The 13,991-nt window shown below is 38.3% G+C and overlaps 1 protein-coding gene across 7 annotated transcripts in view; it reads left to right on the forward strand.

The window, feature by feature from the left end:
* The window catches only part of kcnip4a (potassium voltage-gated channel interacting protein 4a), a 353,710-nt gene that overhangs the window by 294,703 nt on the left and 45,016 nt on the right, over positions 1-13,991 (forward strand). Inside the window, exon 2 of one of the 7 annotated variants that reach the window (XM_059032735.1) lies at positions 9,383-9,488. The exons of the other annotated variants lie outside the window; for them this stretch is intronic. Within the exon in view, the coding sequence (XP_058888718.1) occupies positions 9,383-9,488 (106 nt within the window). The remainder of the gene's footprint in view (positions 1-9,382; positions 9,489-13,991) is intronic. 7 annotated transcript variants of the gene reach the window in all.

The following is a 13,991-nucleotide window of genomic DNA, read 5'->3' on the forward strand; positions in this document are numbered from 1 at the left end:
ATAGCCTGTGGGTGCTTAATGACTTGAACTAGAAAACACTATTAAAATATACTTGATAATGGTTTTTATTTTTCATCACAGTATGGTATAATCAAAGCTATACATTTAAAAGTCAACATTGACAATAGATTTAATAATTATGTATAAGGTTGATGTGATCCTGAATTATTCATATAACATGTATGTTTGCATCTGGGATTTTTTGCTAAGGGGCTTATTTGCTGTATAACATATAATGTTTAAATTATTTGTTTAAATTAGTAGTTGATTGTATGACAGTATGAAATGTAACCATTACTGCATGGGTAATTACCTCCTGAAGACCCCGAAACCTGATTAAGCTATAACAAAGCTACTTACAGAGCCTGTGACACCATCATGGCCCTCCCTGGAGGCCATAAAAGCACTGCACTCACAGACCTCTATGCCATTTTTCCTTTCAAGACTGACCTGATGGATGAACCTTGTTCAGATAAGTACTTGTTACCTCTGTCTGCAGGCTGGTCTTCAACGTGGTGCTTTGTACACGTACAGTGAGAGCAGCTGCTGGGCTCAGCAGCACTGCGCAGGACCAAGATACGCGCTTCGGATGTTGATTGCTTGCAATCTCATCCACAGTATCTTGATGCTGTTTTGGTGACTGCTTTTAGCATCATCACTGCAAAGGCTAGTACGTTGAACAAGCAGGCTTCCCTCAGTTTCGTATGTGTACTGGCTGAGTGGTTTTGCCAGTGGTTTGTACATAAGGGAATCCCTGTGCATTGCTACCTGCAATGACTACGAACCGGTGGACCCGTACTGTAATGGTACCGAGGTCAGCGACCTGCTCTGTTCCTGACCCGGTGCTAAAATCACCGAACTGGTACCGACAAGGTACGGTACCCGTACCATACTGTACTGACCTGGTGCTAAAGTCACCGCCCAACTCCGACCTGGTACCATATCGTACCGACCCGGTGCTAACGTCACACCCCCGGTCCGGTACCAAAACGGTGTTGTTCGGGTCTTGACGCGCCCAGTTGCTATCTATAAGCAGATTAAGGCAACAGATGTACATCTGTATACCGTACACTGCATTGCTTGCTTCTTGTCCGAGAGACATGCAAGGCCAGTCTGCCTGTTGAGGACGGCAGATGCTCTTCCTGCCTGGGGCCAGAGTACACCAAGGAGGCACTGGTGAACAGTGTCCCTTACTCCTACACAGCACTATTCCCCATCACCCTTTGGTTAGAGAGGTGGCTGTATCCTCACCCCATGGCTCTGTGCCAAGGGAGACCGGATGATGCACCTGGAAAAGTAGCTGACGCAGGGAACCATCTTCACGGTCTTCCTCATCTTCCTCTTGGAAAACAATTAGGGCTTCTAGTAAGTTCTTAGTATTGAGTATAGGTACTAAAATTAGGCCTTATCAATAATATCTTTACTTCAAGCCAATATGAAAAATTGAATGTATTTAATCACTATGAAATATGAATACATGCATTTAATTTAGTATTTAGTATTTCAAATGTGTCAACGTTGAAATCAATGAAGTCCAGTAATGTTGAGGAAAGCAAAATAGCGCTTTTTTTTTTTTTTTTTTTGCTACCAATCTCAATTTGTGTTCACTGTGTAACAGTATCTGGCATTATAATGGGACAGGATAAAACGTCTGTTCAATACATAAAATCATTTAATATCTTTTAATATCTGAGCTGATGTCCACGCGTAAAACAAGAGATGGAATATGCACCTGTTGACAAAAGTTGTAGTTCTCTGTTAAAATACAATGCATGAAAACCCTGTTTCATGCTCATTCTGTACAGGGTTTTACCAGCTGATGCTCATGTGCATATTGGAAATCGCAGGTGACATCATATCAACAACCCTGTCTAAAGTAAAATATCAAACCTTTCTGTTTCAGCCAGCTGTGAAATAATGTGACAAACATTATGGCATTTACTAGCATTTAATCACTGAGGACAGTACATCAAAACAAGTCCTCGTGGGTAAGCAGCTTGTTGTATGATCATGATTATGTTTACTCAAGGCTGCAGAATCCTATTTTACTACAGTATACTTGAGAAGTGATCGTCTCGTGAGGGTGCCTAGTTTAACAGCCGTGCGGCGTTACATGTAATGGCCTTTGAATTAAAATGACATTACAGTATTTTACTGTCAGGACTACCACTGCATTTAAATATCTATGGCTTACTTATTTTCCGTTGAGATGCAAATCTCACAGTTTTTCATTAAACTGAGACACTTCGGAGTTCTCACCAAAGTCTCTTTCCACAGCCCGGGCGCAAACCGGCACTGTTCAAGCTGTATAACTCATCCTGCGCTCCCAGTGGCAGCGCTTTAACTGGATGAGCCACTCTGGGTCTTTTAGTAGGTTTAAAAAAATGGGAGAATCAAAGATCCGCCCCTTGTTATGCAGGTGTCCAATCATTAGTGAGCAGAGGCGGGACATAAATATGCTAGGGTAAGGGTGTAAGAATAGCTGAACTTCATACAATATTGCTATTTTTTATTATTATTAAATATCCTTACGCCAATAAAGGGACCACAAAAGTAGTCCCATTTAGAACTTTGAACTACACACTAAATTAAGCTGAGTACATTGATTTAATTGAAACATGGAAAAGTAAGTAAATGTTTGTTTTTGATGTGTTGAATTTTACATTCCCATTTTAAATATCCACCAGGAGGCGGAGTTGAGACAGCACTGAATACATCTATATTCTGTGAATGCAAGACGCTGTTTCAGCAGAACGGGAGTAAAATAATGGATTTCAGTCATTTTTCAAGGTCTGTGTCGGAGACGGGTGGATATGTGCAGTTGTGTCGTTTTTGTTTTTTTCTGTAGCGTTTAAAACCACTAAAAATACATTACTTGAAGTGACAAAGTCGGAGTGAGTGACAATAAAGACAGCAATATTTTAACTTTTTTTTTTTGGGGGGGGGGGGGGTATTCTGTTTTGCTATCTTCCAGTTCATTTAATTGTTCTTCATCCAAATCAGCATATCTACACTACTTTTTTGCTGGTAATTGGTCACTCAGTTTTATACTTGGTGTACATCTGTAACTCTAAACAAGATGGCTACGGTACTTTAAAATCTGTGGATGCAGCACAGTGATTTTGAATGTGACAAGGCTCCAGCTGTCCGTATCCATCCAATATATGGACAGCTGGAACCTTCCTCAAACAATCAAATTGCTTGTTTCACGTTCCATTGCCAGCCCTGGATTTATATATATATATATATATATATATATATATATATATATATATATATATATATATACAGTACTGTGCAAAAGTTTTAGGCAGGTGTGAAAAAATGCTGTAAAGTAAGAATGCTTTCAAAAATAGACATGTTAATACATTATATTTATCAATTAACTAAATGCAATGTGAGTGAACAGAAGAAAAATCTAAATCAAATCCATACTTGGTGTGACCACCCTTTGCCTTCAAAACAGCATCAATTCTTCTAGGTACACTTGTACAAAGTCAGGGATTTTGTAGGCATATAGTCAGGTGTATGATTAAACAATTATACCAAACAGGTGCTAATGATCATCAATTCAATATGTAGGTTGAAACACAATCATTAACTGAAACAGAAACAGCTGTGTAGGAGGAATACAACTGGGTGAGGAACAGCCAAACTCGGCTAACAAGGTGAGGTTGCTGAAGACAGTTTACTGTCAGAAGTCATACACCATGGCAAGACTGAGCACAGCAACAAGACACAAGGTAGTTATACTGCATCAGCAAGGTCTCTTCCAGGCAGAAATTTCAAGGCAGACAGGGGTTTCCAGATGTGCTGTCCAAGCTCTTTTGAAGAAGCACAAAGAAACGGGCAACGTTGAGGACCGTAGACGCAGTGGTCGGCCAAGGAAACTTACTGCAGCAGATGAAAGACACATCATGCTTACTTCCCTTCGCAATCGGAAGATGTCCAGCAGTGCCATCAGCTCAGAATTGGCAGAAAACAGTGGGACCCTGGTACACCCATCTACTGTCCGGAGAAGTCTAGTCAGAAGTGGCCTTCATGGAAGACTTGCAGCCAAAAAGCCATACCTCCGACGTGGAAACAAGGCCAAGCGACTCAACTATGCACGAAAACACAGGAACTGTGGTGCAGAAAAATGGCAGCAGGTGCTCTGGACTGATGAGTCAAAATTTGAAATATTTGGCTGTAGCAGAAGCAGTGAAGCATGGTGGAGGTTCCTTGCAAGTTTGGGGCTGCATTTCTGCAAATGGAGTTGGGGATTTGGTCAGAATTAATGGTCTCCTCAATGCTGAGAAGTACAGGCAGATACTTATCCATCATGCAATACCATCAGGGAGGCATCTGATTGGCCCCAAATTTATTCTGCAGCATGACAACGACCCCAAACATACAGCAAAAGTCATTAAGAACTATCTTCAGCATAAAGAACAAGAAGGAGTCCTGGAAGTGATGGTATGGCCCCCACAGAGCCCTGATCTCAACATCATCGAGTCTGTCTGGGATTACATGAAGAGAGAGAAGCAACTGAGGCTGCCTAAATCCACAGAAGAACTGTGGTTAGTTCTCCAAGATGTTTGGGCCAACCTACCTGCCGAGTTCCTTCAAAAACTGTGTGCAAGCGTACCTAGAAGAATTGATGCTGTTTTGAAGGCAAAGGGTGGTCACACCAAATATTGGTTTGATGTAGATTTTTCTTCTGTTCACTCACTTTGCATTTTGTTAATTGATAAATATAAACTATTAACATGTCTATTTTTGAAAGCATTCTTACTTTACAGCATTTTTTCACACCTGCCTAAAACTTTTGCACAGTACTCTGTGTGTGTATATATGTATGTATGTATGTGTGTGTGTGTGTGTGTATATATATATATATATATATATATATATAATATATATATTTATTACACACATAGTATTCTCCGCATATAGGAACACCTCCTAAGAGAACACTTCGCTTAGAGAACACCCTTGTGATGAAACAGATTTTTTCCATTGTGAATGCTCTGCCTAAAGGAACAGGAACTTTTCTTAAAATAACACCTTTTTTGGCACCGCAAGCGATTTGTTCACTTATAAAGTACTGTAACCTGATAACTCATCATCATCAAAATTAAATTAAAATGGTTTAGTCAATCTTTTCAAATGTGACTTGTCATCATGAGAGTGTCTTGAGGCACTCTGATTGGTTTAATCAATCTTTCTAGAACCACCATCATATAATTCCCTCGTTTTTGCATTCTGATTTCCGTGAGTGCACCTGTTCGCTATAAAATGGCATGTAAACAAACGGTGAAACACGCCGCTGTTTATCGTGCTATAAAAAGTTGTAAATTGTTTGAGCTCCTGGAAAACCCATGAATCAGACACAAGTATTATTATTATTATTATTATTATTATTATTATTATTATTTATTTCTTCGCATTTCTAAGTAGCTGAGCAATTTGGTGTTTTCCGTTCTGGTGAGTTGCTTTACCATTCTTTTAAATGTTGTGCATATCTTGAATATTGCTTCTGTACAGGTATTCATAATTCATCTAGAGCTGCTGCTGTGTAAGGGTGCTGTGTTAATTTAGTTTGACAGTTTATTAACGTTAGTTTGTCTGTTACTTTATTATAGTTTATTAACATACACTTGTCTATTGCTTTTCTCTTACTTATTCTTTTCATTTTATATGTTGATGCATGTGCGTCATGACAAGTAATAAATAAATATTTATTTGATTCTTTAAAGAACACTTCGGCTAAGATAATACTTCGCTCTTAGCCAGAGACGACTGTATAGTGTAGAAGTTTGCCCCTAGTGGTGTACTGAGGGCAATACCTCCCTCTATGCTGTGATCAATGCAGGTGAAAGAGGCAGCTGAAGGACACCATGATTTTTTTTTAAAAATTGCTGGTTTTATTGCATACACATTTAACAAAAACATGGGAAAACTCCCCTATCCAAATAATAAAACAAACCTGCCGTCAATGGCACTAACTAAACAAAAGACTCCCTAACTATTAGAGGAGGGCTACTCCCTTTACCTCTCTAAAATAAATAGATTACTCACTTACAAATAATGCATACATGTTTTTGCCAGTTTGCAGAATGCTCCCTCCTCCTCAAGAACATGTGGTTTGTGTAGTAGGTAACATAGTAAAAGCACACAGCACCTATTTTTCCTCCAAACAAAACAAACAGAGGGATGGCTCTGCACCTGGCTTTATATACCATTGTCACAGCTTGGCCCCTAATTGCTAACTAAAATGGATGTACCCTCAGCTGTTGCTAATCACATTGTTACCTACTCATAAACATACATGTTTTACAAAACTACTTGCCACTAGTAGCCATTGTCGGTTTTACAACCACAAATATAAATAAAACAGAAGAGCTTTTCACACTACACCACCAAAACTCGGGCTGAGTCGACACGGGGTGGCCCTGGGGTGACTCCCCCCTGAGTTCATCCCTGCATGCATTCACATTTGCCGTGCTCTACAGTTCTCGGGTTAAGATTCGCCCTGGGGTTGGACGTGACCGTTTCACACTGCATATTTTCAACCCGTGTCAAACGCAGTGGCGGAAGAAAATATCCAATGGCTCCCGACACGGCTTTCATTGGTTTTGATTATTTTGCGAAGGAGGGCTTGTGTACAGGAGGCGCTGGCAACGTGTGCTCCGTGCAAGACGTAACCGTTTCAGGTAACTACGACAACAATCACAATCCCGGGTGCTACTGTTTAAGTTTATTTTTGTTCCATCCAGCTGCCGCTGGATATTTTCATTTGCCCAGACTGAGCAGCTCCCGGACATCATCATCACTCCATAACACTTAACATTTTTTTTTTTTTTTACAACTGCACGTGGATCTGTTAACCTTGCCCCTTGACGTTTGTTTTTGGCTACTGTAATGCGCATTTTCAACCCGAGGCGAGCGTAACCTTGTTGCATTCACATTCAATTTTTCAACCCAAGGTGAGCGCTTCATCCTGGGTTGAAAATTCTCAATCCTACTTTGTCAGGGGTGAGTTCACCCCGGTAAAACAGTTTTGTCTCGGTTTGAAACTGGCAATGTGAAAGTGCTTGTTGGTCGAAATGGCTAGTGTGAAAAGACCTATACATTTTTTCCTAATAGTGGACAGGAAATAGTGTCCACTATTAGGAAAAAAAAAATTTTCCTAATAGTGGACAGGAATATAATGGTATGCATGGTTGTTTTAAGAAATGTAAGAAATGTTTAAGAAATTTAAAACACAAGTCAAATGAAGTTTTTAGGAACTGTTAATTGTAACAGATTAATCCATGTACAGACAGTAAAACTGATTAGAATTTTTGTTAAAGGCTATGAATTCTGTGTTTGTGTATGTATGTGTGTGTCTGTGTGTGTATATATGTATATATATATATATATATATATATATATATATATATATATATATATATATATATATATATATATATATATATATATATATATATATAGTATAATATATTAATTTCCTTTTAAATTGATGGATATGACCTAGAGCTAAAGTACAGTATACTTGTCACAGAAAATGACATAAAAACACATTAAGAAATTATTTAAGGACTGTTTTTTTTAAAGCCAATTCCGATTTATTTTAATAACATTTGCTATTCACAAATCCCCTTTCAACTATTTTATAAAAGCTTTATTCATTTATTCTCGTTTTATAGAGCGCTGTTTAAACAAATGTTTATAAACACTGTTCAAAAAACAGTTATTTAATAAAATAAATGAAATACAGAACACTGAAAAAAGAGGGGGGGAATTACTGTATTTAAAATTATGTTTTTGTATTCTCCCCTATAAACATTTGATCACACACAAAAACAAAATACTTAGAGCAACTCTATCTAAAACCAACGAGTATGATTGCTATGCAATCACTTTTAGGAAATAAGAGAAACTAAAAAAGCAATTACAATGATGTTCAATCTGTCTGGAGGGGATTCAAATAAGACAAATCATGCTGTAGTTCTTCAAAGTAGTATCAGGCATTTTTTTTTCAGAAAGAATCTTAAAACAGCAGGTTCCACAGAAGCTGCGAGACACTGCCTTCAGCCTTTATAATATGAAAATAAATGTTTTTGCTTTAATATTTGGAATTTCAATTTTCTTTCTGTTAAAGACTTTCTAATAGATAAACCTATAATGAAATGCCCAAAGCTGTCTTTTAATTGAAAAAACAAATTGAATTTGAAGAAAAGATGGTTTGATAAAGCGGATATACAATTTACAGTGCAGCATGACTGTGGTTGTCATCACTACAATACATGCATCAAAACACAGTGGTTTGTCATTGCTTTACACTAAAATGTACGATGGGACTAATGAGTCGAATGAGTTTGTGATACAGATAGACAATTTCTATTGGTGTTGAAGCTGCTGGTGTTTTGCCCATCTTCAATCAGTTCTTTTTTTCCCCCCCACTGTCACTCACAATTAACAGTGCACTTTGTGATAGAATAGGAGTCTGGTTATAAACTGAACTTACTCTGGTAAAGATAACACTAAACTATTGAACTGCAGTCAAAGATTTAACAGTTGTGTGTGTTTTTTCCAAACCCGTTAGGTTTCATACTTTTTTCTTCTCATATCAGGACACATGGCATTTTCTGTATTCTGTGATGCCTTTGCATGTTGTGTCACATTACATTTTCAGCCATTCTTTTTAAAATTAAACATTTTTTTGTGATACTTTTGCAAAATTGACTGACTGGTATAGATGAAGGCTGTTGGGCAATTTTGTGCACTAGTAATGCTTTATTGGAAAGCAAAATTGTTTCAAATATGCCATTGAATGCTTATGGATCCCCCTTTGACCCATGATCCCTATTTGGCAAGGCCTTGGTATGGATATGGGTGGACAATCTATTCTCCGCTCATGATACCGAACCTAAACTTTTATCTTATTATTTACTACATTTCGTAAAGTACCCTGCATTTGAAAATACATACAAATTATTCATATATAGTTTAGTAATTCATGTATGTTTGGTTTAATTATTTTTTTTAGGAATGAATGTGAAGTGTAAGACAATGTAATGTTTATAACTGATTGAGGCTACAGTCGCAGTGTGTTGGAGCATAGGGCATTGGGAAATATTACATATTTTGTGAGTTACAAAATGAATGAACTGTAAGTCTAAAACACACACTGAGTGAGCATGCTAAATAAATAAGAGTCACAAAGCAATGTTGTTCTGAATTAAGGTCCTCAATTGAAATGCTTGAAATGGATGACTATGCCTGATGCCTGTTTCCCCACTCCAGCTCCTCAGCATTGCAGTGTTACTGTATATGCAGCATGCACAGGACTCGTCACTGAGATAGTGGTATTAATCAAGACTGATGTATCTTCTAGGTTTCATCTATCCTCAGAGGAGCATCAAACGCAGCATTAAAGAGCGGCTCATGAAACTCTTGCCTTGCTCAGCTGCTACAAAGACCTCTACTGATACCCAAAGCAAGTCATTTCTTTCCTTTTGTTAACCCTGTGTGATTCTTTTTGTGGAAAGAGAATAGGTCTCTTGATGGGCATATTATAATGCAAATGTACATAAGACAACATTTATTATGGCTATGAGCAAAACACAGGCTCCCTGTGGTTTTGAGATTGCCTCCAGAACTTATGTTATCTTTGTTTTGCAGGAAGCCTGTCGATGAAAAATACAAAATATACGTTTTTTGTTAAAGCTGTGTTCTCTCCATTATTTCAAATTAAATTGAATAAACTAATATAATCCATGCAAAAAAGTAATTTGCTTCTGAAGTACGGATCTGTGAAAATGTGAGGTACAAAGATAAACCGACAAATAATACATGTCATTGTGTGATGGTAATTACTGTCTACAACAATATAATTATGAACTAATTTTATTGTATTCATTATTCTATAAGAAAAAACACCTTCATTAAGACAATAATTCTTAAAATACAAATTAAATAATGTATGAATTAATAGTTTTACTTTATAATTCTGATTGAGGATTTTGAAGTCATTGAAAATAATAAATTACAATTTAATGAATTCCACTTAATTTGGCTAAAAGAAAACCAGCAGAAAGAGATGTCGTGTGGTGACAATTCACTGTAACATGGACATTTGTTGGTGCTGGCCAGAAGAGAAGGGAGTATGGCTGCAAATCCATTTTGCAGATGATATGGCCAGGTTTAATGGATGCATGTGTAAAACAAGCATGTGTTCTCATTGTGACTAATAGGATGCTAATAGTGACCCTTTCAGAAGTTTGGTGTGATGAATCAGTGAATAACGTCAGAGAACCAGCAGAGTCATCAATAAAGAAGAGATATACCTGTGGATATAAAAGAGGATTTAGAACTTGGATTTGAACTATTCAGTTACTACTTTTGACAAATGTCCATTAAACCTTTAATAAATCACTGCCCTTGTATTAAAAAAAAAAAAAAAAATGGGGATGAGCTGCAGTAAACATTGAATGTCAACAATCATATGTTACATGGCCCACTTTATCTACAGCATTATCCAATAAGGTACTGCAGTAGTAGGATCATGTCTGACCTGCTTCTAGAGAATCAGAAAGGTTCTAGTCCAGTAAGTCTTCTTGTTTGCTAGTAAACAAGGTCTGTATTGAGGAATTGCACTGGGTTACATAAGATTGACATTCAGGTTACATGCTCTCAGGGATAGTTTATTGCAGCTGATCCGATAAAGACGAAATTGAAAGTTATCACATTGGGTGGCAAAGCCTTTGAAAAGTTTTGCACAATTAACAGGTTTCATGCGTGATGTAATTCTCTGAATCGAAGAGTTAAGCTCTGGAATGGGAGAATAGAAAACAACAATAGAGTGCAACAATGGGGAATGGTGATCCCTTACAGAATATATAGCTATACAAAACTTTGCGGATGAGGTGATACAAACAAATCCTTTCTGTTCAGGTAAATGGAGAAAAAAGAAGCTTGAAGATTCTTTTGTTAATAGCATTATATTGCCTCATAGTTATATCACCAAGTAGTTGAAAAAGCACTGAAAAGGGGCCACATTTTGACACCCTGTCATGGGAAGACAAGTGGTAGCGTGCAAAATGACATCACAGGAAACAAGGGATAGTCCAAACCCTTACACGGGTACTTTATTCCAGGGGAACTCAAAGAAACCAGCAATGGCTGAGACCAGGTTATAAATTAAGGTTGCACAAAATAAAACAGCACAAAGTAAAACTCCTGGTTAAAACCAGAGATTGGTTACAACACAGGGCAAAATAAACAGTTCAAACACAAAAACAGTTCTACACACAAACACTGCTCCACTGGCCATCTCTTTATGTGCTCAGGGAGGTGTAGTGAAGTGCTCCTTCAGACCAGGGTGGATCCGTGAGTAAGTGGCGAGTCCAAAGTCCGGGATGGAATAGCTTCAGCCACGAGTTTGTCAGTCTGGAAAAGGTAAACAATAAATCCTGACGGCGTTTCAGTCTTTGTTTCCAAAGTGCAAGGGGGTGAGTGAATGAGCTGCATTCCTTATAAACACCTGAGCCCCGTCCTGCAATCAGTGCATCCCTACGAACCAGCCAAGTGCTGTATGCAGCACAGCTGATCACAGTTTGGAAACTCAGATACCATGCAGCTCCGCTTCGGCACAAAATGGCAGACTTCCAGTTTCATAGGAAGTGCTCTAGTCAACCATTTTGTGTGAGCCCGACCATCCTTACGCAGCGCTATCACAGGACGAGAGGGAGACTTACAGCATTGATTCATTCTCTCCCTATCACACACCCACTGCTCAAACTTGAAATCACTCTCAAAGATGTCATACACACTTTTACTCAAGCAGATTTAGCATTGGCAGCATTGGCTCTAAAAAGGTGGCAATATATCCATGGTCATTTTGGAAGCATGAAACTCAATTCTGTTCACAAACTCACTGAAGTAAAAGGCCAAAAAGGCTTTTGTAATCATCAGGTAGAGAGCTGATCTGTGTCTGATTGTACCAACTTGTAATGTATGACTGGTTCTGTTAAAGTGAAACATGGACTTTGCAAAGACGACTAGGCTAAACACCTAAACCAATTCCAACACAGCAACATAAATTGCAGAAGGAAGCAAGCAGGGATGAAAAATATTTAAAAAGAAATACAGTGGCTCTCAAAAGTATTCACCCCCCTTGGACTTTTCCACATTTTATTGTGTTACAACATGGAATCAAAATGGATTTAATTAGTTTTTGCCACTGATCAACACAAAAAAGTCCATAATGTCAAAGTGATAAATAAAATCTACAAATTGTTCTATATCAATTACAAATACAAAACAGAAAATAATTGATTGCATAAGTATTCACCCCCTTGAGTCAATATTTGGTAGAGGCACCTTTGGCAGCAATTACAGCCATGAGTCTATTTGGATAAGTCTCTACCAGCTTTGCACATCTGGACACTGCAATTTTTGCCCATTCTTCTTTGCAAAATTGCGCAAGCTGCGTCAAGTTCTTATTATTACTATTATTTATTTCTTAGCAGACACCCTTATCCAGGGCGACTTACAATCGTAAGCAAATACATTTCAAGTGTTACAATACAAGTAATACAATAAGAGCAAGAAATACAATAACTTTTGTTCAAGTCTGACAAGTTGGACGGAGACCTTTGGTGAACAGCAATTTCCAACTCTTTCCACATATTCTCAATTGGATTGAGGTCTGGGCTTTGACTGGGTCACTCCAGGACATTGACCTTTTTGTTTTTAAGCCACTCCAGTGTGGCTTTGGCTGTATGTTTGGGGTCATTGTCCTGCTGGAAGATGAATCTTCTCCCAAGTCCCAGGTCTCTTGCAGACTTCAGCAGGTTTTCCTCCAGGATTTCTCTGTACTTTGTTGCATCCATTTTGCCCTCTATCTTCACGAGCTTTCCAGGCCCTGATGCAGAGAAGCATCCCCATAGCATGATGCTGCCACCACCATGCTTCACGGTAGGGATGGTGTTCTCAGGATGATGTGCGGTGTTAGGCTTGCACCAAACATAGCGCTTAGCGTTGAGGCCCAAAAGCTCTATTTTGGTCTCATCAGACCATAGAAACTTTTCCCACTTGGTCTCAGTCTCCCACATGCCTTCTGGCAAACTCTAGCCGAGATTTGATGTGAGTTTTTTTCAACAATGGCTTTCTTTTTGCCACTCACCCATAAAGGCCAGTTTTGTGAAGCACCTGGGCTATTGTTGCCGTATGCACAGTGTCTCCCAGCTCAGCTGTGGAAGACTGTAACTCCTTTAGAGTTGCCATTGGCCTCTTGGTGGCCTCCCTGACTAGTACCCTTCTCGCCTGGATACTCAGTTTTTGAAGACGGCCTGTTCTAGACAGATTCACAGTTGTGCCATATTCTCTCAATTTCTTAATAATGGACTTTGCTGTGCTCTGCAGGATATTCAATGCCTTGGAAATGTTCTTATATCCTACCCCTGATTGGTGCTTTTGAAGAACCTTATTCCGGATTTGCTTTGAATGTTCCTTCGTCTTCATGATGTAGTTTTTGTTAGGAAATATACTAACCAACTGTGGGACCTCCCAGACAGGTGTATTTAACCTGAAATCATGTGAAACATCTCAATTGCACACAGGTGGACTCCATTCAACTAATTATGTGACTTCTAAAGACAATTGGTTGCACCAGAGCTTATTTAGGTGTGTCATAGCAAAGGGGGTGAATACTTATGCAATCAATTATTTTCTGTTTTATATTTGTAATTAATTTAGAACAATTTGTAGATTTTATTTTTCACTTTGACATTATGGACTTTCTTTGTGTTGATCAGTGGCAAAAACTCCTAATTAAGTCCATTTTGATTCCATGTTGTAACACAATAAAATGTGGAAAAGTCCAAGGGGGGTGAATAATTTTGAGAGCCACTGTAATAGTATCTGATTTGTGCAGATTCATAACACACTGTAAAAGAGGCTGGAAGACACACATTGTTTCTGACAATGCTCACTTTGTCACT

This window comes from Acipenser ruthenus, chromosome 1 (assembly GCF_902713425.1).
Source record: "Acipenser ruthenus chromosome 1, fAciRut3.2 maternal haplotype, whole genome shotgun sequence".
NCBI classification, from domain to species: Eukaryota; Metazoa; Chordata; class Actinopteri; order Acipenseriformes; family Acipenseridae; genus Acipenser; species Acipenser ruthenus.